The 22,886-nt window shown below is 38.8% G+C and overlaps 1 protein-coding gene across 7 annotated transcripts in view; it reads right to left on the reverse strand.

The window, feature by feature from the left end:
- Positions 1–1,018: 1,018 nt before the first annotated feature.
- Positions 1,019–22,886, reverse strand: part of LOC136884672 (THAP domain-containing protein 1 B) — a 163,505-nt gene continuing 141,637 nt past the window's right edge. For all 7 annotated transcript variants that reach the window (XM_068230121.1, XM_067156934.2, XM_067156933.2 and 4 more), the window contains 2 exons: positions 6,635–6,789; positions 1,019–1,780 (listed from right to left, as the gene is read on the reverse strand). In XM_068230121.1, the coding sequence (XP_068086222.1) occupies positions 6,655–6,789 (135 nt within the window). In that variant the 3' untranslated portion in view covers positions 1,019–1,780; positions 6,635–6,654. The remainder of the gene's footprint in view (positions 1,781–6,634; positions 6,790–22,886) is intronic.

Here is a 22,886-nt window from a genome sequence, read left to right on the forward strand (position 1 = left end):
TTGATGATATTGTGGCGTTAGGTGAATGTGAAGAGGAAGTTCAAGAACAGGCAAACATACGGAGTGAAGTGACTGAAGCATGTGGCATGAAAATTAAAAAGGTAAAAAGCAAAACCGTCATTCTTACACGACAATCAAGGAATGGAAGAGATGGTTCAACAGTCCAGACGGAACCATCAGAGGTAGAGAGAACATTTCAGTACCTTGGGAGTTATATGATATGGGAGATAAGCAGAAGAGTGCAGTTAGCTGGAGGGTTGAACCAGAGTGTGACAGGACTGTTATAGAGTAAGGAAGTCTATGTGATGCAAGGAAATCATGTACAAGAAATACTTTCTTCCAATTTTGACGTATGAAGCTGAAACTTGTGTAATGACCAAAGCAGAGGGAAGTAAAATCCAAGAAAGCAAGATGATATTCTTAAGTAGTTTGGTGGTCAAGAAAAGACAGTACCGATTAAGAAATATGGTAAAACGAGAAGCAGTACATGTCTGCAGAGTGGGAGAGAGAGTAGAACTATCAAGAATGACATGGTAAGGGCACGTGAAAAGACCATAAAGTAGACAAAGGAATATTGGAGGAACAAATTAAACCACTGTGGGAGAGAGATAAGAATTTGAAGTTGGAACGGGGATGAAACAAGCGAGTGTGCTAACACCTCTCCTATTGGTTATCATTCAAAGAAATAAAAAACTTTCAAGATGTGTTTCATGAATAATTACAGAAAGACAAGTGGAGACGGGGATCGACGATCCATAACCCAATCCAAGATGATTGTTAAGTTATCGCCCACACCTCCGACTTAATATTATGCTAAAAAAAAATTGCAAAATGTGATCGATTTGAATGTCTCACTATAGTCTAGCATAGCTTGGGCTTGTAAAGAATACAGAAATCCCAGGACTATTGTGCGTGTGTTTTCTGAAGAAACAGAAGTGAACAAATTTTCTGACAGGGAATGATGACGTATCCTTCCAGGTTCCTATCTTTTTATATATTACCTCGAGTTCAATTTATTTATAATAAATTATTCTTTAATAGGCACTTGGGCACTTAATAAATTAAAACACAATTTCTATATTTACATTATATACAAACTGGGTTCTGAACTTGATAAACCCCATGTTATACAACTGATGAAAAAATATGGCATAATGATAAACCTTAAGAGCGCACGAAAAACCTTAGTGCAATGCTAAAAAAAGTAAAAAATAAAATAACAGTTTCCAAAATGTGATCAATCGGACTGAATGTATCACTGCAGTTGAGCACAGTTTGCGGCTTATTGTAGAGAGCACAGAAATCCCAGGACTATTGTGTATGTTTTTTCTGAAGAAACAGAAGGGAACATCTCTTGAAGCAGTAGGAACAATGCATACCTCGATATTATGAATGTAACCTAACATGACAATTCACATTTTGCTGTGTTGTTAATTCTTTCATGCAAATTGTACATTTGGTGCTGATTTTAGTAGGCATATTTCTTTGGGAAAAATTCACAACAAAATAGTTTTCTCTCCTGTGTGTAATTTCAATGTTCTAGAGCAAGCAAAATATTTCAAACATACTGATATTTTCCCCCCAAAACAAGTCGTTACATGTTTAGTTAGATTGTGTTTGTGGGTAAATAAACACTTATATTTGGCTCCAAGGAAGACTCAATTTTATATTGCTTCTTGAAGAAAATCTTCTCTCATCTGCATGGTCAACTTTCACTGTTTAGCTAGATGATCATTTACTGCCCGCAGATTATCATACTTCATCTGAAGGTTCTCATTCTCTGAAACAAACATAGAGAGGAAGGATTAATAGAATCTATTTTAAGGTTTTTAGTGCCAGGAGAGTCCAAAGACATGTTTGCTTTTGACATAATTCTTTCCTAGACTCAAACGGATCTAAAAGCCACAAAAACAAGACAAATTAAAAATACATTATTTTTCATCTGGAGGGGTAGGAAATAATTTTTAGATCATTATCAGGGCCTGGATTTTATACCCCATTTCTTTTTAAATGACCTGTAAAATTATGGGAAAAACTGAGAATTATTACAAGGGAAACGTGGATGTAGGCGGAGAAGAATATCCTGGACGTGGAACCTCTGACAGTGTTCAACATCCACAATACTGCAACTCCAATATGGGAAATACAAAACAGGAAATGGTTGCCAACCTTTTGCAAGGAGACTACTCCAGCAGAAGAAGAATATTATAAATGATAAAAATACAATAATACTGTACTTAAAATATAAAAGCAATAAAAAAACCTTTCTTCCAAATGCCTGCTTGCAGCATTATCAGTATGTGAATTTCACGAATTAATGATATAATATATCTGAGAATAATTTCGGAGTGGTGACAACCGAAGATGAACTATAAAAATAACTTGCTTTTCGTGCACGCAATATATATATATATATAGCAAATGGAGGATCCAACAAATTAGGTGTAATACATGTGACGAACTCCAGTCAGCAACGGCATAACACTAGCTTTATTCATTAATGACTGCATTTGTTTTCCGAGTCAAAGACTAAACAGCACGAGCGAAGCAATATATACAGAATCAAGTTACAGAGTCGGAACCAGATATCGTATTTAATTGTGTATTAGACCCCCCTTGGCTTTTTGAGATGAAGAAAATGAAAAAGAAAAAAAAAAAAAGCCTTGTATACAAGGCCCCCAATGTAATTTGTCAGAGTACAACAACGATTCTGCTTCAAAGCAGGTACAAGCCTTACTGCAGCTCTGATGACATCACACAAATTTGTGAATAGTTTCGTCTGTATGTTATCAGCCTTTTCAAGATAATTACTCAAGGAAGTGTTAACGAAATCATTAGTACTGAAATGTTTTCAACATGAGGCAACGCATAGATCTCACTATTTCAATTCCATTTTATATTTTACGTGTTGTGCACATTGTTCATTTCAGGGATATCTAGATGCCTTTACCTTTTAACGTCATTTGTGTATGTCTGTACATTTGTTTTAGTTATTAGATGTGTTTGTATACATTTGTATAGGACTGATGATGGCCAGCCAAGGCAGAAACTAGTTCCCAGACTAAAAATTTAATGTAAATGTTATGTAATATAGTACTGAAAAGGTGGACCATTTCTGACAATTTTTTGTTATTATTGTGCTCGCCTACAAGACGTCAACTCAAAAGATATGCACTGGGCATCCCCAACGGTTGCACAACATTACTGTTGTTATTAGTTCACATTCTGGCTTTTCAAATTAACTTTCTTCAAAATACATCTATACATATAAAGGAACATGTCGTGATTGACTGATTCATCATCATTGAGCCAAAACTACTGGACATAAAGAAATTAAATTTTGAGGATACATTTATATTACAATGTAGGTGCTCGCTAAGCGAGGAGTTTTGGATATTCCGTCACTAAGGGGGTGAAAAGAGGGGTGAATTTTTAAAATGAATGTATCACAAAACTTTAAAAGTTTACAGATGTAAAAATTGGTATTTAGAATCTTCTTTAAAAATAAATATTTTTTTTGTTTTTGGAAAGACCACTTAAGGGGAACTAAAAAGGGGGTGAAATTTTAAAATGAGCACGTCAACAGTATATCTCAAAAACTTAATGTTACAGAAGTGAAGAATGGTATTTTAAATCTGTATTAAAAATAAAGAAACATGTATTTTTTGTTTTCAGAAAATTCACTTGGGTGGAGGGTAAAAATGACTGAAAATGTGGTTGAATTTTTTTTTTAGGATACTGATATCTCAAAAACTGTAGATGTTACTGACGGGAAATTTGGTATTTGGAATCTCCTTTAAAAATAAAGAAATACCCATTTTCTGATTTTGTAAATGCACTTAAAGGGGCGGGGGGCAGAATTGAAGAAGTAAGTGATTTATTTGCAAGAAGATACTCAAAAAACGAAAGACACTGCAGACGTGAAAATTGGTATTTGGAATCTGCTTTAAAAGTAAAGAAACACGTATTCATTTGATTTTGGAAAATCCAATTGGGGGAGAGGTGGAATTGAAAAATTAATTGTATGAGAATATTTACATCTAATAAAAACTAAAGTTGTTACAGACGTGAAAACTGGTATTTGGATATCATTTAAAAACAAAGAAAAAAGCATTTGAGGGGAAATCATCTTGGGGGGCGGGGGTGAAAAAGAGTTGAGTTCCTTTTATGAGGACATATATCTCAAAAACTGAAGATGTTACAGTCGCGATAATTGGTATTTAGAAGATCCTTCACTAATAAAGAAACAAGTACTTTTTCCGGAAAATTCACATATCGGCGGGAGGAGTGTGAAAGGAAGTGAAAAAAGTGAATTATTTTTATGGGATACTTATATCTCAAAACTGAAGGTAACAGACATGAATATTGCTATTTGGAATCTCCTTTAAACATAAAGAAACACGCCTTCTTTTTTGTGTGTGTGTGTCTGAGTGGGAGGGGGAATCAACTTAATGGCAGTGGGGTGAAAAAGGAGTTGAGACCAACTGATTTTAGTGTTCATAAATGTACTTGATTCTGATCATAAACCGATCATTTTTAATCCTTTCTGACTTCGTTTGCAAGAGGAATATTTTCCTTTGGAGAACTGAAAGTTAGATTACAGTAGATTCTCCTGGCATATAAATAAAAGTTTACACACATTTGAAATATACTGAAATGATATTGACCGTGTGTGATTGTTCACCTCTATAATAAGGTCAACAATGCATGGAAGTATATAATTCATATTGCCCGAAATCCCGCGCACTTGCCTACGTGCGACAATGGTGCTTCTCACATTGTCGGGAATAACAATGTCAGCAGATGTAATTTACCGCCAAGTAGCTGTCTTGCATCTTCCTGCGGGGTCCAGAACATCAATAATAATAATAATAATAATAATAATAATAATAATAATAATAATAATAATAATAATAATAACAACAACAACAACAACAACAACCTAAATTCAACTAATATCACCCACCCTAATAATATTAATAATGTTCTGGACCGTCGTCAAAATATGCGGACCGCGCTGGAAACGTGTCCTGGCAGGGTAATGACTACGAATGCATTCCAGCCACAGGTTTAGTACCGCCAAGGCACCCAAGACGACACCACGCCGGATCTCCTCAAGGATCTGATCCATATTAAGAATGCTTATAGGAAAAGTTATCAAAGATTTAGGGACCCAACTGAATGGGCAGAATACCTGGAGCTAGCCCGGGAAGTACAAAATCGATTGCTGGAAGGAAAGATTGAAAAATTGGAGGAACTTTGCCATAATCTCTGAGAAAATGAGTCAGGTTGCGAATTTTGGCGGATTCTCTCAGAAAACGAATTAGATCGTGAATTTCGGCGGATTATATATGCAACGTTAAGCATTCAATTATAAATTTCAGTATCATACCGTAGCGAAGCACGGGTATCTAGCTAGTTTATATATAAAAAGGTATTTACTAAAGTAGCACAAGTATTATCCACTGAAAATCCAAATTAATAAGTATGTGGTTAGTCCTATGACAAAATGAAGCCCAGTAGGCATACTTAAAATTCAGTTTTCTACCAAACAAAAGTCACATGCATTTTCCCTGTAACTTATGGTTCTCCAGAAAACTTAGCTTTTACATGTTGAAACACATGCTCCAGAGCCTCTAGAACCATTCCATTACACTGACCGACTCTTAGTTGAAGTGTTGTCTTTACTCCTGCTACTCATCTCATTTGATGACAGTACTATGGCAATTGTAAGAAACTAACCCATCAATGATGGGATCCACAGCTTGTAAGAAGAATAACCCCTACACACTGATGGTTAGTGACAAATCTGATTAATGGCAGTAAAGGCTTAGCAAGAACTAACTCACTACTGCACATGTGCCATGGGATATCCATGTCAAAGAACTTGGGCAAACAAGACACGATGCTGCACTATGGCAATTTATTTCCTCGGTAGTCACGACCGTTAAGGCGTGAAGTCTATAGGGTCTGACACCGTGATAGTCGGTTCGAGTTCTACTGGTTGAAAAAAATTTCAAAAGCAGGGTAGAGAAGGTGGAGGTATACAATTTCGAATCACTAGATTACATGCCAAAAGCACTGGATTCAATTTCAAACCTCTCTCCACAGTGCTCATATGGAATGAGGGCATATGACGCTGTTGATGGTGATTTGTCCATTGGATGGGGACGTAAAGCCTTGGTGCTATCTGACACGAGTAGGCTATGTTCTGGCACCGGGTTTCACCCTACCCCGTTCTACTATCGTATATCTCATCATTCATTTCATCTAATCAACTCCTCTGATGAGGTTAATGTCGGGAAGGCACCCAGTCATAAAAACTTGCTACAAAGTCTCATCTCACTTCACAGTTGGGCCCGCAGAGAAACAAGACAAAGGTTAGACATACATTCATCATCAATTTTGAACCTTTTTTTGGTGAAACACCAAACAACTATTCACTCTAAATCCTCGTTCAAACACCTTTTGGCCCCTACACACTTCATTCTGAAACAGAGAATGAAATCCACTTTCAAAGGATGTGACATTCAGCTGGGATGAGGAGATTCAAGAGAATTCATATGAACACACAGAATTGGAAAAGCAAACGACATACGAGTATAAAAGTACAAAGTAACTCCAAAATTCTCACCATTAGATCATCTTCTGAACTCAAGAGCATGATCGTTGGTCTTCACTAGTTTCCTCCACGTAATCTAATGGGTCTTGAACCTCTTCTTTCACCTCTATCTCCTCCTTCACCCATACCTGAGGTATTGCTTCACATACTGCACGTGAATCACCTTCCTGTAAAAAGAAAAATGTAACAGAATATAACATGATCTTCCTATGTAGGTTTGCAACAGAAGTACCCTTGAGAACAGACAAAATTTTGATTTTCCCACATCATGTAAATGAGATTCTGCAGACACAACACTAGCATAACAGCAAAATGGGAATAATGGGATTGTTGAACTACAGTTTATATCAACTATATGTCTATACTTCACAACATTTCTTGTTGTGTGATATACAAAAACATAATATTTCTTTAATAAAAGTGCACTTGTCAGATAGCACACGTGTTTTTTGTTAATATTTTTTCTTATTACCGTACTTCCTTGCGCAAAACACGCCATCGCATAACTTACGCACCCTGTTCCATTAGTTCAAGGTGGGGAAAAATATTTCTTTTTGCATACTTGATGCAACCATTTTCTTGAGCATTTACTGTGCAGTTTCCGGAGTGTTGTGAAATGTAGGTCACAAGTAGCAGCCTCTCTATTCTGTTATGTCGTAATTGCTGTTAACTCATAATGAGTAAGTATGGAAGTAATACTGCATTATATAAAATTGTGGTATGAAAATCAATTACACCAAGATTTTTGGGAATAGACCAGTGAGCCATATGTTTTCGGAATCCAGGTACAGTGTATGGTACTGGCAAAAACAGAAAAACACACTTCAAGCTACCAACTAGTGTCATACAGTGTTTTGCGTTCTGAAAACAGGTCTCTGCAAGTAGAACTTTTGGAATATGTGATACCGTTGTGCAACAATGGCAATGTTATATCTCATAACAATTTATTCGTAGACAACTGAAAACAGTTTCAAGAACATGGGAATATCTAATATGTTACACAGAAGTGAAGATGATTTGCTCTGGGAAGATGCAAGTGGTAACTGCAGCAGAAGCTCTTCTTGCACCAGCAACAACAAGCAGCATACAAAGCAAAGGATTTTTTTTTTGCCAATATGCCATTACATGGAGATGGGTACTTCACCTAATTTGTATTTATTTTGCTTACTAATGCCGATCACGAAAATTATGACTTCCGTAATGTCATTTAATAAAAATCAGGATGCAAGAATATGTTCTACGTAAATAGTAGTGTTGTCCGTCTCATGCTATCTTCCTGCTAGGAGATTCTTGATTTAATTGTGAAGCTAATTTAGTGCTAAAGACAACAGCCATCTTTATTTTATTGATTGGCATTGCTTGCACGCTGTTCTTCTCGAGGCAGACTAACTTATGTATGTCATAGAAAGAAAGAGATCCACCTTATCAATACTAAATTTATTAAGGTTTTTTTAAAACAGGACCGGTTTCGACTTTTTACAAGTCATCCTCAGCTGTCACTTACATACACATTAGAATACATGTTTTAACAATTGTATCTTACAAATAAACATGTCATATTTGATAGATATTAGGTAGTATGTCTAGAAGTGAAATTCTGCTTCTTAGTCTAAGTTTAGAGGATCAAGAATATTAAAAAAATATTAAAAAGATATCTATCTTTAACACATTAAAAGAATTATAACACATGATAAAATTTGTTGTTTACACCTGACCTTGCATTAACGTTCAAGTTTTACTAGTAATAGTTCTTTAAAAAGACTTTCATATTGCGTTGTTTTTAGTTGACTAAATATGCTTAAATGTAGCTGCATGTGCTTATACAGTAGGCCTATACTTTTTATTAGGCTTAAACTTTGTCAAAATGAGTAATGTGAATCCGAATTTGAAATTACGATAACAAAGTGAAATGCGTTTGAAATAACAGTAAGCTAGGTAATTGAAACCTGTGTTGAATGACTCCTTCAATTATATGCTATTTAAAATACATTTCATGCAAAGAAGACAATAGCACACTTCAATATATAAAAGTTAAAAGGTATAAGACAATCTTGTAAGTTTTGTGAAATTCATATGAAGTATTGTTCTTTTTTCATGCGTACGTGTCAAGTTCAAATGGGGTAATATACTTTATATAAACTTTGTCAAAATAAATAATGTGACTCTGAATTTGAGATTGCGTTGAGAAATGAAATGCCAGGTGATTAAAACCTGTATTGAATGACCTCTTCAAATATATACTGTGTAAAATACATTATATGCAACATAAGACAATGGTACATTTCAATATACATGCCAAGTTCAGATGGGGCACTATTGGCCACTGTAAGATATTTGCTAAAGTCCAATCACTATAAACTTATATTGTCTTGTTAAATATACAGATTGAAGATGAATGTGCTGCTGGGGTTATGAAAGCTGTTGTTGTAGGTGGTTCTTTTTCGGTCTATGATACTTGCTAATTATCTGTAAAAAGTAAATGAAATCAATTAGAAGCGTATTAGAATGTTAAAGTGTTTCATGATCAGCGACTTGTTTACTTGTTGTTAGAGATACCATGGATCAGCCAATATGCATCCATGAGTCACCTGTTGCGTTGCATCTGAATGAACAATAAAACCGGCCTTTATGGCATTGGATCACAGCAGTTTTACGATGGCTCTATCTTAATGAAAATCGGTATGCAAAGTCGGGGAATAAGTCTATAATCTACGCCATATATAATTTTATTCATGCTGAGTGAAATGGTAGTTTAGGGGAAGACCTAAAATGTAGTTCTCAAATATTTATGTTTTTAGTGGTCCTATCTTCATAAAAATCAGTATGGAAAATCGGAGAATAAGTCTCTATAATCTAGGCCATAAATAATTTTATTCATGCTGAGTGAAATGTTAGTTTAGGGGAAGGCCAACATTTAATTCTGAAATAGTTATGTTAATAGTGGTCGTATCGATAAATACTACATAACTTTAAATTTCCGATCATTTATGTCTTATACATTGTTACTGTACCGGCTACGATCACAGAGATATTCATGATTTTTGGATTTTTGTTATGAAGTCCATATCAGCGCCAAGTCACAAGAAAAGTTGAAAGAAAACTAAATGTGAAGGCCTACAATATATAGGATGCAGCAGAAATACCTGACGAATTTCAGACGTAAATAACTCGGCAACGCAACAAGCCATTTAAAGATTTATTGCACAGTTGGAAAGAGTAGTGTTTGCCATTTGCGTCACACTAGGTTTTGAAAATAATGTCATCCAAATGCTGACCGTCCTGTTCGATGCACCCCTGAAGCCTCTCCCTGAAGTTCCGCATGACTCGCTTGAGCATGTCGTGTAGTATTGCCTCGATTTCTTCACGGATGGCAGCTTTCAGGTCATGTAGTGTTCGCGGATTACGTCGGAAGACGCGATATTTCAAATATCCCCAGTGAGAGAAATCATACAGGGCGAGGTCAGGGGAACGGGCTGGCCATGGAACAGTTGGAAAGAGTAGTGTTTGCCATTTGCGTCACACTAGGTTTTGAAAATAATGTCATCCAAATGCTGACCGTCCTGTTCGATGCACCTCTGAAGCCTCTCTCTGAAGTCGGGGAATAAGTCTATAATATACGCCATATATAATTTTATTCACGCTGAGTGAAATGGTATTTTAGGGGAAGACCTAAAATGTAGTTACGAGCGCGGGAAAGCAATCAGCTGATCGTTAGGGGGGAAGTTTAGCACATGAGTTAGTAGAGTTAAACATAGATTTTCGCAGTTTTATTCAAATTTTTACCGGTGGCCGCATGTTCACTCAGATATATGTGAGAATGAGTCGTCATCGACTGCATTATTAAGTGGAAAGTCGTTAATTAGTGAAGAAAACTTAGTGTGAGCATGTATTTATGTGCAGCTATAGGTTAAGAAGATGGTTCTTCAGTGTTGTAGTTCATTTGTGTAAAGTTATATTTATAGTGTAAAATTAATTGAGTTAGTGCATTCTGTGTTTTATTACTAACCACGAATTGTATATACTTGAATTAAGATGATCAGTGAGGGAAATCACCATGCCTACGAGTTGCTGTGTGCCTGGCTGCAAAGCCAATTATAAACAAGGAGAGTACACTCCAGTATTTGTGTTTCCTTCTGATGAAGAACGAGTTAAGTTATGGAAGAAGGCTATTCCCAGGGAGTTTTTAATAGTTAATCACAACACAGTTGTGTGTATCAAGCACTTTCCCTGAAAATCACATCCTGAGAGAAATAAGAGTGTCCCGTCCAGATGGTGAGTTAAATTTTTTTATTATGTCATAAACATGGGTAACATTAGGTAGGCCCTATATTTTTATGTAATCAGACCTACGGCTTATCTGAATTCGGCGTATTTTAACATGCAAGTCATACTTATGAGTATCACCGAGCTCGATAGCTGCAGTCGTTTAAGTGCGGCCAGTATTCGGGAGACAGTGGGTTCGAACCCCAATGTCGGCAGCCCTGAAGATGGTTTTCCGTGATTTCCCATTTTCACGCCAGGCAAATGCTGGGGCTCTACCTTAATTAAGGTCACGGCCGCTTGCCATTCCTAGACCTTTCCTGTCCCATTGTTGCTGTAAGACCTATCTGTGTCGGTGCGACGAAAAGCAAATAGCAAAATAATAATAATAATAATAATAATAATAATAATAATAATAATAATAATAATAATAATTTATGAGTATCAAACAGCAGTGTGATTTACGTAAATCTTATCTTCTGACAGATTCAGATCTTATTTATGAATTACCTGAATATCTGAATTTCCTAAATCGAGGGGGCTTAAAGTATCCAGAGTATGTCAATAGAACTTGGAAATGAGGTGTACAAAGTATTTTGTGTGTTAGAGTCAGATACATATAAGATGGTATTTCTAAATTCAGACAATCCTAAGTGTGTCAAAAAATCCTTGGCTTTGGAGTCAATGCTGTTGGCAGATTCCCTAGTCATTTGTAACTGCGGGAAAAAATTGGAAGACCTGGCCGGACAGTGTAGGCATATACAGTATATATTTGGGTGAATATATTTTTAAATAACCTTTCCAAAATTTACACCGACTTGTGTATTCAACAAAGTGCTTCAAAGAGAGCAGACCTACTCCATACTGGTGTAACTTCCTGCAAGAGGTCCAATAAAGCTGCAATGCTCATGGAGTGGAAACAGTGAGGTACAGAAATAATTTATATTTGTAATAAATAAATAGTAATGGTAATTGGCTGTATGTTTTCTGTCAGTGTGTATGATGTGAATGCTCCAGTAGACCAGAAAATGGATAAAATCGCAAGAACATGTCTCAAAGTGTTAGGCTGTACTCACGCAAACGAACGCATACATGCAAGAAATAGAACGTTACGTAGAAGGATATGCATTGTATGTCAGAATTAACAAATATTTGAGGATAGGTTTTGGTTTTATAAGGTGTTAACAGTTCTTTAAGTAATTTAAACGAGTGTGTTATTCAAGCGGAGCGTATGCGTATCGCCTTCAAGTCCCCCCCAAAGCGTGACGTCATCAGAGGTACAGTACGGCCTGGACATTACGAAGGCAGTGATATAACATTCTTATTTTCTATTTCTTTGAGAGGTTAGCACACACTGGCCATGTCACGTGCGCCACAAACTTTGTGCGGTGCACCTCCCCCATACCCTGCTACCATTACACATCAACACAGTACACGCTATATACGCGCAGATACTTACCTCGCTTACCTCTCTTCGTAAATTGCCGTGGATGGACTGGAACGAGCTAAAACAGCTCGGAGCTGGATCCGTGCGTAGACAAAGGGAAGCGAAAGGACAGAAAGGCATGCACCCGTAACCCCCATGAATAAAAGAATGGATCAAGGAAACTGGGGTTTATTATAAACACACATAATATTAGAATGAAAACAGAAATGTGAGGCTGCATTAAAAGTTACTTACATAACTGTAGAAAATTGAAACATCAAGTAGTATCCCGTTCAATGACATAGTAAGTTTCGTGTAACACGCCGACAGTACACACGATCGCACTACACACCTACGTATGACTACATAGAATTTACAATTTTGTTTGAGGAAAATAATGTGATGTGAAACATATCATCGAAGGAATCAGAAAATGGAACCACAAAAGAAATAATACAGTTGCGGTAATACGGGCCGCGCACATGTAACAGTTTGCATCCGCGCTCCAAGCGAGCGTCCATTCGATGCCAGCGCGTCCTAACAAAAGCAAAGCACAGCCTCCCAAAAGGAGCAGAAGTGCAGGAGAAGAAGATGTTGCCAGAGTTACAAAAAACAAAAACTAATCGCCAACAATGGACCAAATAACGGCCTAGAAATATAAAATAGCACACTACACATGGCCCAAACCGGCCAACTAAAACGAAAAATAAAATGAAATAAAGAAAAATTAAAATTACGAGATAGGGAGAGTACTATAGACCGTACACCAGCAGACAGCACAGGCTCGCGCACGCGCGCGCGCACACACACACACACACATGAACAAGAAGAGAGACCCAATATAAAATCGACCCAGATCAGGCCAGAGTGTAAAGGCACGCGACGTATACTATCGCACAGGATAGCGAAGGATATCATGGGCTCACGAGCATGGTTCGAACACCGCAGATACAATGCTGGACCGCCGCAAAATATAGGCAAGGCTGATCCAAATATAATCGTAGCAATCACAACACTCGTCGACCCACTACACGAGCCATCCAAATTGCCTCACGTGGACAAACATGGATTAAATCCCGCAGCGTCAAATCACACAATACACCAATGCTCAGCCATTCCGAATGATGAGTAAACAAAATGCATGGTCTCAAAACACACACAGGCCCAAACAAACAGATAGGTAAATACCACTCTCCGTTGCCACGCATGTGCACACAAAGAAAGGAAAAATTAAAACACACACATAAAATGAAGTAATTAAGAGTCTGCAAAGACAGGTGATAAAAGACTACCGAAATACAATCACACAGAACAGTTTTTGTAACTGGCATGAAAATGAAATAAAATGAATGAATACCTGGGAGCAGCAATCAAAATAATAACTTCAAGCAGAGAACCGAGCCTTGAAACAAGTAAACCCACGATAATAGCAATTCGCAGATTAAGAAGCACATTTTGAATTCCAGTCTGCTTATCACGTTTGATCCGTCCATTGTTGGCATCAGGAGCTGACCAACTTAACACTCGGAGAGCGAGAGACAGACTGTGTCAAAGAGACTGTGTATAAACACAGATGGCTAGAGCGCCATCTTCAATGAGAAGCTATAAGTTTCACGTCACATTCGGGTAATGTTATCGCTAATAGCCACAACGACAGTCAAGGAGAAGTAGGAATGAAGGAAGTGCATCACCAAGGCAGGCTTGGTTCGGCACAGCGGCAAGTGTGTTATCGCGAGGTATTGCTTTTATCGTGTTTTTGCGTATTATACTGCGAATTTGTGTACGGCAGGATGGTAAAATACTATTTGGAACACTTTTCTTAAAAATACATTCAGGGTATGTTGTTAGGAAGTGACAGTGGTGCATCTTCTAGTGATGAAAACAGTGAGAGAAAAATTAAAAGCTCATGTGACAGATATATTAGGCCTAATGATGTTATCCCTTCTCAAACTACTACTACTACTACTACTGTTGAAAGTGAAGATGACAATGATCTTAATGTTAACTAGCGAAATGTAAGTCACCATGACGATGAACCTAACCTCAATTTTAAATTTCGAAAACTAAAATCTTTTGGACATTTAGAGATTTAAAACTTTTTCATTAAAAGAAAACACAGTTTTGTGATTCTAACAATGACATTAACTTGTATGTGAAATAATTATTTCTATGCCAAATACTAATTCAAATTAGCAAAATTAATTACAGAAAGTGGAAATTAATAACTCATTAATATTTTATATAAAAGTATAAGCGCCAACAAAGTAAATCGCAGCACATATACATGGATATAAAAAAAAAAAAAAAAAAAAAAAAAAAAAAAAAAAATAAAAAATCTATATAGCTTCAAACAGTGAGGCGAGTACAAAATTTTCCCTAAGACATTTTGCCTTAACTAAGGTTGGCAGTTTTAGCAGTACTACAGCATTTTAGCTTGGCAGGGAAAGGTCTTAACCAGAAAGAGGTCAGACTCTTTCAAACACTTTGCGAAAGAAACACTGATTTGGGCTGATTCATATATACAGAGAAGGCAGATATACCATTACCATCTCGACAACTTTAAAAGTTTACAAGCTAGAACAAAATGAGGTTAGGCTTTCAGGGGTCTATGCCATGCATGGAGGTTGGCGTCATGGGGTTGAACATCAGCTTTTATTAATTCACTAATGCATAATAAGACATTGTTAACTATTTATAGAAAAAGTATTTTGGAAAGTACAAACAACAAATGGACTAGAACTGCATTTCCACAAAAACTGGTGATGTCACTGTTGCACAGCATGTGGAAAGTTACCAGTGAGATCAACGACCTGGTGTGACAGTCCAGGCGTAACAGATGTGAGGAGAGGATGTATACAATAGATGGAGTCCAATACGGTAAATTCAAGGAACATTTCCACACATTTTAAGATACTGAAAACAGATTCATTTTTAATTATTTTACGTCACAGAAACACAGATAGGTCTCATGGTGACAATAGCATGGGAAATGGCTAGGAGTGGGAAGGAAGCGAATGTGGCCTTAATTACGTTACTAGTGTGAAAATAAGAAACCATGGAAAACCATCTTCAGAGTTGCCGACAATGGGGCTCAAACCCACTATCTTTTGAATGCAAGTCGACAGCTGTGTGACCCAAACTGCACAGCCACTTGCTTGGAACACAAAATTTCAACATAAAATGTTTTTGCTCTTGTCGATAATTGCCCATTCCTAATAACATACAAAAAAAAAAAAAAAAAAAAAAAAAGATATACAGTGAAACTCTGTTAAGAAGTTTTCCCGCCTAAGAAGTGTGATATTCCTGGTCCCTTGATCAGTTGCATTAAGACATATGTATATTTTTCCCGTTTAAAGTGTTCTGTTGTAAATATATTTCCCGTTTAAACAGTTCAGATTTTAGAGCCCCTTGAGATAGAAAACGTCCGCTCAAAGCAGCCCGTGGTTAGAACCCTCCAGTCTCCGCGCAAGTTGCACCCTGTGTTAGACCGTGCGTGCGCTCGCGGTGTGTGTCTGGTGTCACGGAACATGTGCGGGCCTGCCACGGCCATATGACGTCACGCTATGACAACACGGACAGCAGATGATCACTCTCGACTTGTGGAATCGAATCGAACCCATCAGTCAAAATTTCCACTCCACCGTTCCATCTAGCGGAATAAAATCGAACGGGATTCTACGTAAGAAACAAAGTACGCAATGAATGATTTGATAAAACTTTAATGCAGTAATTTGCGGGCCGCGACAGGGTGAAGTCATTAATCGAGGTGGCCTAAACATTAATTAAAAACCGTAAAGTGCATTTGCCCACAACATTACTGTTAACCTACCACAAAACTGAATATTCTAACCTGTCTGATTTTTCATTCCCTTGCTTATTTCCTTCCAGGCATTCTGTTTTACGTTGTTGCAATAATACTTGTGGGCCTTGCCGTAGAGGAAATTACGTTTTTGAACTAAACTGATAAGATTTTCCGTGTCTATTACTAGTGAGGTGAATAAAAACAACTTCGCGACTCTATGCAGGAAACAGCCGATTTGCCAGCAGCCAGCTGGTACACATGCCGCCAAACAGCCGACCGAAAGATCCCGATCGTTTACGAAGTTGAACGAATGTTGATAGCCAACTGGGTGTTGAGGGAGGCACACATAGGCACTGCAATACCACGTGTTGGCATAAAATTGAAAGTTATTTTTAATTTTACCTTTATACGAGCTAAACATTGTATTATCGTGTCACTCGTAATTATTACATCGCATTATTAGAACGTAGCACAAGGATGAGGAGACATCAAATAAAATTCTCGCGGGGAAAGAAACTGTTTAACCCTGGAATGGTATGATGTCGTAATTTTTACGAAACGTAACACAAATTTGATTGCACAGAACAGGTTTCTGCGCGGACTTTTCCGGCCCTCCCAATGTCTTTCCCCACTTAACTCACAAGGTCAGTGCACGTGCAACCGTCGTGCTGGAAGCTCTTGTTTTAGAGCTTTTGGCGTCAGTTCGTGAATGTTACGATATCATACCGATGGTGTAACTATTTTGCATAGTGTTGTGTTTCAATTTAAGTTTAATTGTTAGATCAAATATTCGTCGTTGTTGTTGTTGACTTAGTGTGTTGAAAATTAGTACCATAGGCTATATTAAGTATATCTTTTTATTTGTTTTTGTCAAGTTTTACGCTGTTTTTTAGACTACTAGTGTTTTTATAAATGGCTTTGCCACCATCGGAGATTGACAAACTTTTAAATGATGATAGTTTTGATACCGATGAAGATGAAGGAGATAGCGGAAGTGAGTCAGAAAATAACATTTTAGCATACTCTGGGAGTGACGACTATATACCTTCAACCTCAGATGAATCCTCAGATGATGAATTTCGTGAACAATTGAAGAGAAAACGTCGTGGTCATTCATCAAATGAAAAGAATTCAATGTACACATCAGGAGTGGTTGGCCCACACAGCACTACTACACAAGTTCCTGACACCCCTCGTCCCTCTGGTAGTTGTGGGACAAAATCGGTTACAACTCTATCTGATGAATCAAGACCTGATAGTAGTAATACTACTGCTGCTGCTACTACTACTATTATTGGTTCTTCAGGATCTGCAAGCTCGACTCCACAACGAACGACAAAAGTAATCAAAGGAAAAAACGGTTATTCCTGGACTGAAAATCCTCCAACCGTAAGTACAAGAAATACCCCTAGAAATATTGTGAATATCCGACAACGGCCTAAAGGCAGCGGTAAGGATGTTCTAACCCCTTTAGGTGCGTTTCAGTTGTTCTTTACTGACACTATGGTGAACTCAATCGTTACTCATACAAATGAAGAAATAGTGAGAAAGCAAGCCAACTACAAAACAATCCAGTTTTCAAACAGTCAAACCTCTCCCACAGAGATAAAGGCACTCTTGGGAATTCTAATATTCTCTGCTCTCCACAAGGACAATAGCCTAAATACAGCAATAATGTTTGATCCTTCTGTAAGTGGTAATGTTTACAGAGTTTGCTTTAGTGAAAAGCGATTCCAGTTTTTATTAGATTGTCTCAGATTCGATGACAAAACTACCCGAGCTGAGAGAGTAGCGACGGATCGCTTCGCACCTATAAGGGACCTTTGGGAAGCTTTCATGAAATCATGCATAGACAACTACGAGGCTGGCCCGTATCTCACCATTGATGAACAGCTGCTTGCATTTAGAGGCAGATGTCCATTCAAAATGTATATGCCTAAAAAGCCAGCTAAATATGGGCTAAAAATTGTTATGGTTTGTGATGCTGGTTCTAAGTATATGTTAGTTGCTGAGCCATACTTAGGGAAACAAAACACAACTGTCGAAGGCCCTCTTTCCCACTACTATGTGAAAAAGTTAACGGCTCCATTTCATGGATCGAACCGCAACATAACAATGGATAACTGGTTCACAACCGTTCCGTTGGCTGATGAATTGCTCAAGGCTCCTTACAAGCTGACACTTTTAGGAACGATCCGCCTAAACAAACCAGAAATACCTTTGAGTATGAGATCAACGAAGAACAGGGACATTGGTGATGCAAAATACCTGTTCAGCAACACGACAACACTTCTATCGCACAAGGCTAAGAAGAACAAGGTAGTTTGCCTTATTTCCACAATGCACCAAGACAAGGGAGTGAATCAAGATGGCAAAGCAGTTATGATTGACCATTACAACCAGACCAAAGGAGGAGTAGATACTCTTGACCAAATGGTTTCAGTCAGATCTAGTGCAAGGAAAACAAAAAGATGGCCACTCTGCATTTTTTATGACTTGATCGACATCGGAGGAGTTAACTCACTTATTATTTTGAACAGGGTCTTGAGTTCTAGAAAAGAACAAACCATGACAAGATCAGCTTATTTGAATCAGTTGTATCAACAGTTGGTTTTTCCATGGCTAGAACAGCGCTTGACTATCAGAAATCTATAATACAGATGTTGATTCCCATAGGGAATCTGTAATATTTGTTCCGAATGAGTAAATTTATAATACCAATATAAATGGTCCGTTATTGGACATTATAAATTTTCCAGCTAACTCATTCCTGGTTGCCAGCGTTTCGCCCTTGTGTGCCAGGCTGGGCTCATCAGTTGGTACCTAGCACACCTACCAAGACGCATGGCTAGTGCATACCGTGGAGGCCACTGCGTAGGCCAATTGTAGCCACCGGCAGTGCCAATGCACTATGAGACACTCTGTCTCACTACTAAAAATTGATGCCTGCTTGGCCATCAGATAATACAGATGTTGATTCCCATAGGGAATCTGTAATATTTGTTCCGAATGAGTAAATTTATAATACCAATATAAATGGTCCGTTATTGGACATTATAAATTTTCCAGCTAACTCATTCCTGGTTGCCAGCGTTTCGCCCTTGTGTGCCAGGCTGGGCTCATCAGTTGGTACCTAGCACACCTACCAAGACGCATGGCTAGTGCATACCGTGGAGGCCACTGCGTAGGCCAATTGTAGCCACCGGCAGTGCCAATGCACTATGAGACACTCTGTCTCACTACTAAAAATTGATGCCTGCTTGGCCATCAGATAATACAGATGTTGATTCCCATAGGGAATCTGTAATATTTGTTCCGAATGAGTAAATTTATAATACCAATATAAATGGTCCGTTATTGGACATTATAAATTTTCCAGCTAACTCATTCCTGGTTGCCAGCGTTTCGCCCTTGTGTGCCAGGCTGGGCTCATCAGTTGGTACCTAGCACACCTACCAAGACGCATGGCTAGTGCATACCGTGGAGGCCACTGCGTAGGCCAATTGTAGCCACCGGCAGTGCCAATGCACTATGAGACACTCTGTCTCACTACTAAAAATTGATGCCTGCTTGGCCATCAGATAATACAGATGTTGATTCCCATAGGGAATCTGTAATATTTGTTCCGAATGAGTAAATTTATAATACCAATATAAATGGTCCGTTATTGGACATTATAAATTTTCCAGCTAACTCATTCCTGGTTGCCAGCGTTTCGCCCTTGTGTGCCAGGCTGGGCTCATCAGTTGGTACCTAGCACACCTACCAAGACGCATGGCTAGTGCATACCGTGGAGGCCACTGCGTAGGCCAATTGTAGCCACCGGCAGTGCCAATGCACTATGAGACACTCTGTCTCACTACTAAAAATTGATGCCTGCTTGGCCATCAGATAATACAGATGTTGATTCCCATAGGGAATCTGTAATATTTGTTCCGAATGAGTAAATTTATAATACCAATATAAATGGTCCGTTATTGGACATTATAAATTTTCCAGCTAACTCATTCCTGGTTGCCAGCGTTTCGCCCTTGTGTGCCAGGCTGGGCTCATCAGTTGGTACCTAGCACACCTACCAAGACGCATGGCTAGTGCATACCGTGGAGGCCACTGCGTAGGCCAATTGTAGCCACCGGCAGTGCCAATGCACTATGAGACACTCTGTCTCACTACTAAAAATTGATGCCTGCTTGGCCATCAGATAATACAGATGTTGATTCCCATAGGGAATCTGTAATATTTGTTCCGAATGAGTAAATTTATAATACCAATATAAATGGTCCGTTATTGGACATTATAAATTTTCCAGCTAACTCATTCCTGGTTGCCAGCGTTTCGCCCTTGTGTGCCAGGCTGGGCTCATCAGTTGGTACCTAGCACACCTACCAAGACGCATGGCTAGTGCATACCGTGGAGGCCACTGCGTAGGCCAATTGTAGCCACCGGCAGTGCCAATGCACTATGAGACACTCTGTCTCACTACTAAAAATTGATGCCTGCTTGGCCATCAGATAATACAGATGTTGATTCCCATAGGGAATCTGTAATATTTGTTCCGAATGAGTAAATTTATAATACCAATATAAATGGTCCGTTATTGGACATTATAAATTTTCCAGCTAACTCATTCCTGGTTGCCAGCGTTTCGCCCTTGTGTGCCAGGCTGGGCTCATCAGTTGGTACCTAGCACACCTACCAAGACGCATGGCTAGTGCATACCGTGGAGGCCACTGCGTAGGCCAATTGTAGCCACCGGCAGTGCCAATGCACTATGAGACACTCTGTCTCACTACTAAAAATTGATGCCTGCTTGGCCATCAGATAATACAGATGTTGATTCCCATAGGGAATCTGTAATATTTGTTCCGAATGAGTAAATTTATAATACCAATATAAATGGTCCGTTATTGGACATTATAAATTTTCCAGCTAACTCATTCCTGGTTGCCAGCGTTTCGCCCTTGTGTGCCAGGCTGGGCTCATCAGTTGGTACCTAGCACACCTACCAAGACGCATGGCTAGTGCATACCGTGGAGGCCACTGCGTAGGCCAATTGTAGCCACCGGCAGTGCCAATGCACTATGAGACACTCTGTCTCACTACTAAAAATTGATGCCTGCTTGGCCATCAGATAATACAGATGTTGATTCCCATAGGGAATCTGTAATATTTGTTCCGAATGAGTAAATTTATAATACCAATATAAATGGTCCGTTATTGGACATTATAAATTTTCCAGCTAACTCATTCCTGGTTGCCAGCGTTTCGCCCTTGTGTGCCAGGCTGGGCTCATCAGTTGGTACCTAGCACACCTACCAAGACGCATGGCTAGTGCATACCGTGGAGGCCACTGCGTAGGCCAATTGTAGCCACCGGCAGTGCCAATGCACTATGAGACACTCTGTCTCACTACTAAAAATTGATGCCTGCTTGGCCATCAGATAATACAGATGTTGATTCCCATAGGGAATCTGTAATATTTGTTCCGAATGAGTAAATTTATAATACCAATATAAATGGTCCGTTATTGGACATTATAAATTTTCCAGCTAACTCATTCCTGGTTGCCAGCGTTTCGCCCTTGTGTGCCAGGCTGGGCTCATCAGTTGGTACCTAGCACACCTACCAAGACGCATGGCTAGTGCATACCGTGGAGGCCACTGCGTAGGCCAATTGTAGCCACCGGCAGTGCCAATGCACTATGAGACACTCTGTCTCACTACTAAAAATTGATGCCTGCTTGGCCATCAGATAATACAGATGTTGATTCCCATAGGGAATCTGTAATATTTGTTCCGAATGAGTAAATTTATAATACCAATATAAATGGTCCGTTATTGGACATTATAAATTTTCCAGCTAACTCATTCCTGGTTGCCAGCGTTTCGCCCTTGTGTGCCAGGCTGGGCTCATCAGTTGGTACCTAGCACACCTACCAAGACGCATGGCTAGTGCATACCGTGGAGGCCACTGCGTAGGCCAATTGTAGCCACCGGCAGTGCCAATGCACTATGAGACACTCTGTCTCACTACTAAAAATTGATGCCTGCTTGGCCATCAGATAATACAGATGTTGATTCCCATAGGGAATCTGTAATATTTGTTCCGAATGAGTAAATTTATAATACCAATATAAATGGTCCGTTATTGGACATTATAAATTTTCCAGCTAACTCATTCCTGGTTGCCAGCGTTTCGCCCTTGTGTGCCAGGCTGGGCTCATCAGTTGGTACCTAGCACACCTACCAAGACGCATGGCTAGTGCATACCGTGGAGGCCACTGCGTAGGCCAATTGTAGCCACCGGCAGTGCCAATGCACTATGAGACACTCTGTCTCACTACTAAAAATTGATGCCTGCTTGGCCATCAGATAATACAGATGTTGATTCCCATAGGGAATCTGTAATATTTGTTCCGAATGAGTAAATTTATAATACCAATATAAATGGTCCGTTATTGGACATTATAAATTTTCCAGCTAACTCATTCCTGGTTGCCAGCGTTTCGCCCTTGTGTGCCAGGCTGGGCTCATCAGTTGGTACCTAGCACACCTACCAAGACGCATGGCTAGTGCATACCGTGGAGGCCACTGCGTAGGCCAATTGTAGCCACCGGCAGTGCCAATGCACTATGAGACACTCTGTCTCACTACTAAAAATTGATGCCTGCTTGGCCATCAGATAATACAGATGTTGATTCCCATAGGGAATCTGTAATATTTGTTCCGAATGAGTAAATTTATAATACCAATATAAATGGTCCGTTATTGGACATT

Source organism: Anabrus simplex, chromosome 13 (genome assembly GCF_040414725.1).
Source record: "Anabrus simplex isolate iqAnaSimp1 chromosome 13, ASM4041472v1, whole genome shotgun sequence".
Lineage (NCBI taxonomy): Eukaryota > Metazoa > Arthropoda > Insecta > Orthoptera > Tettigoniidae > Anabrus > Anabrus simplex.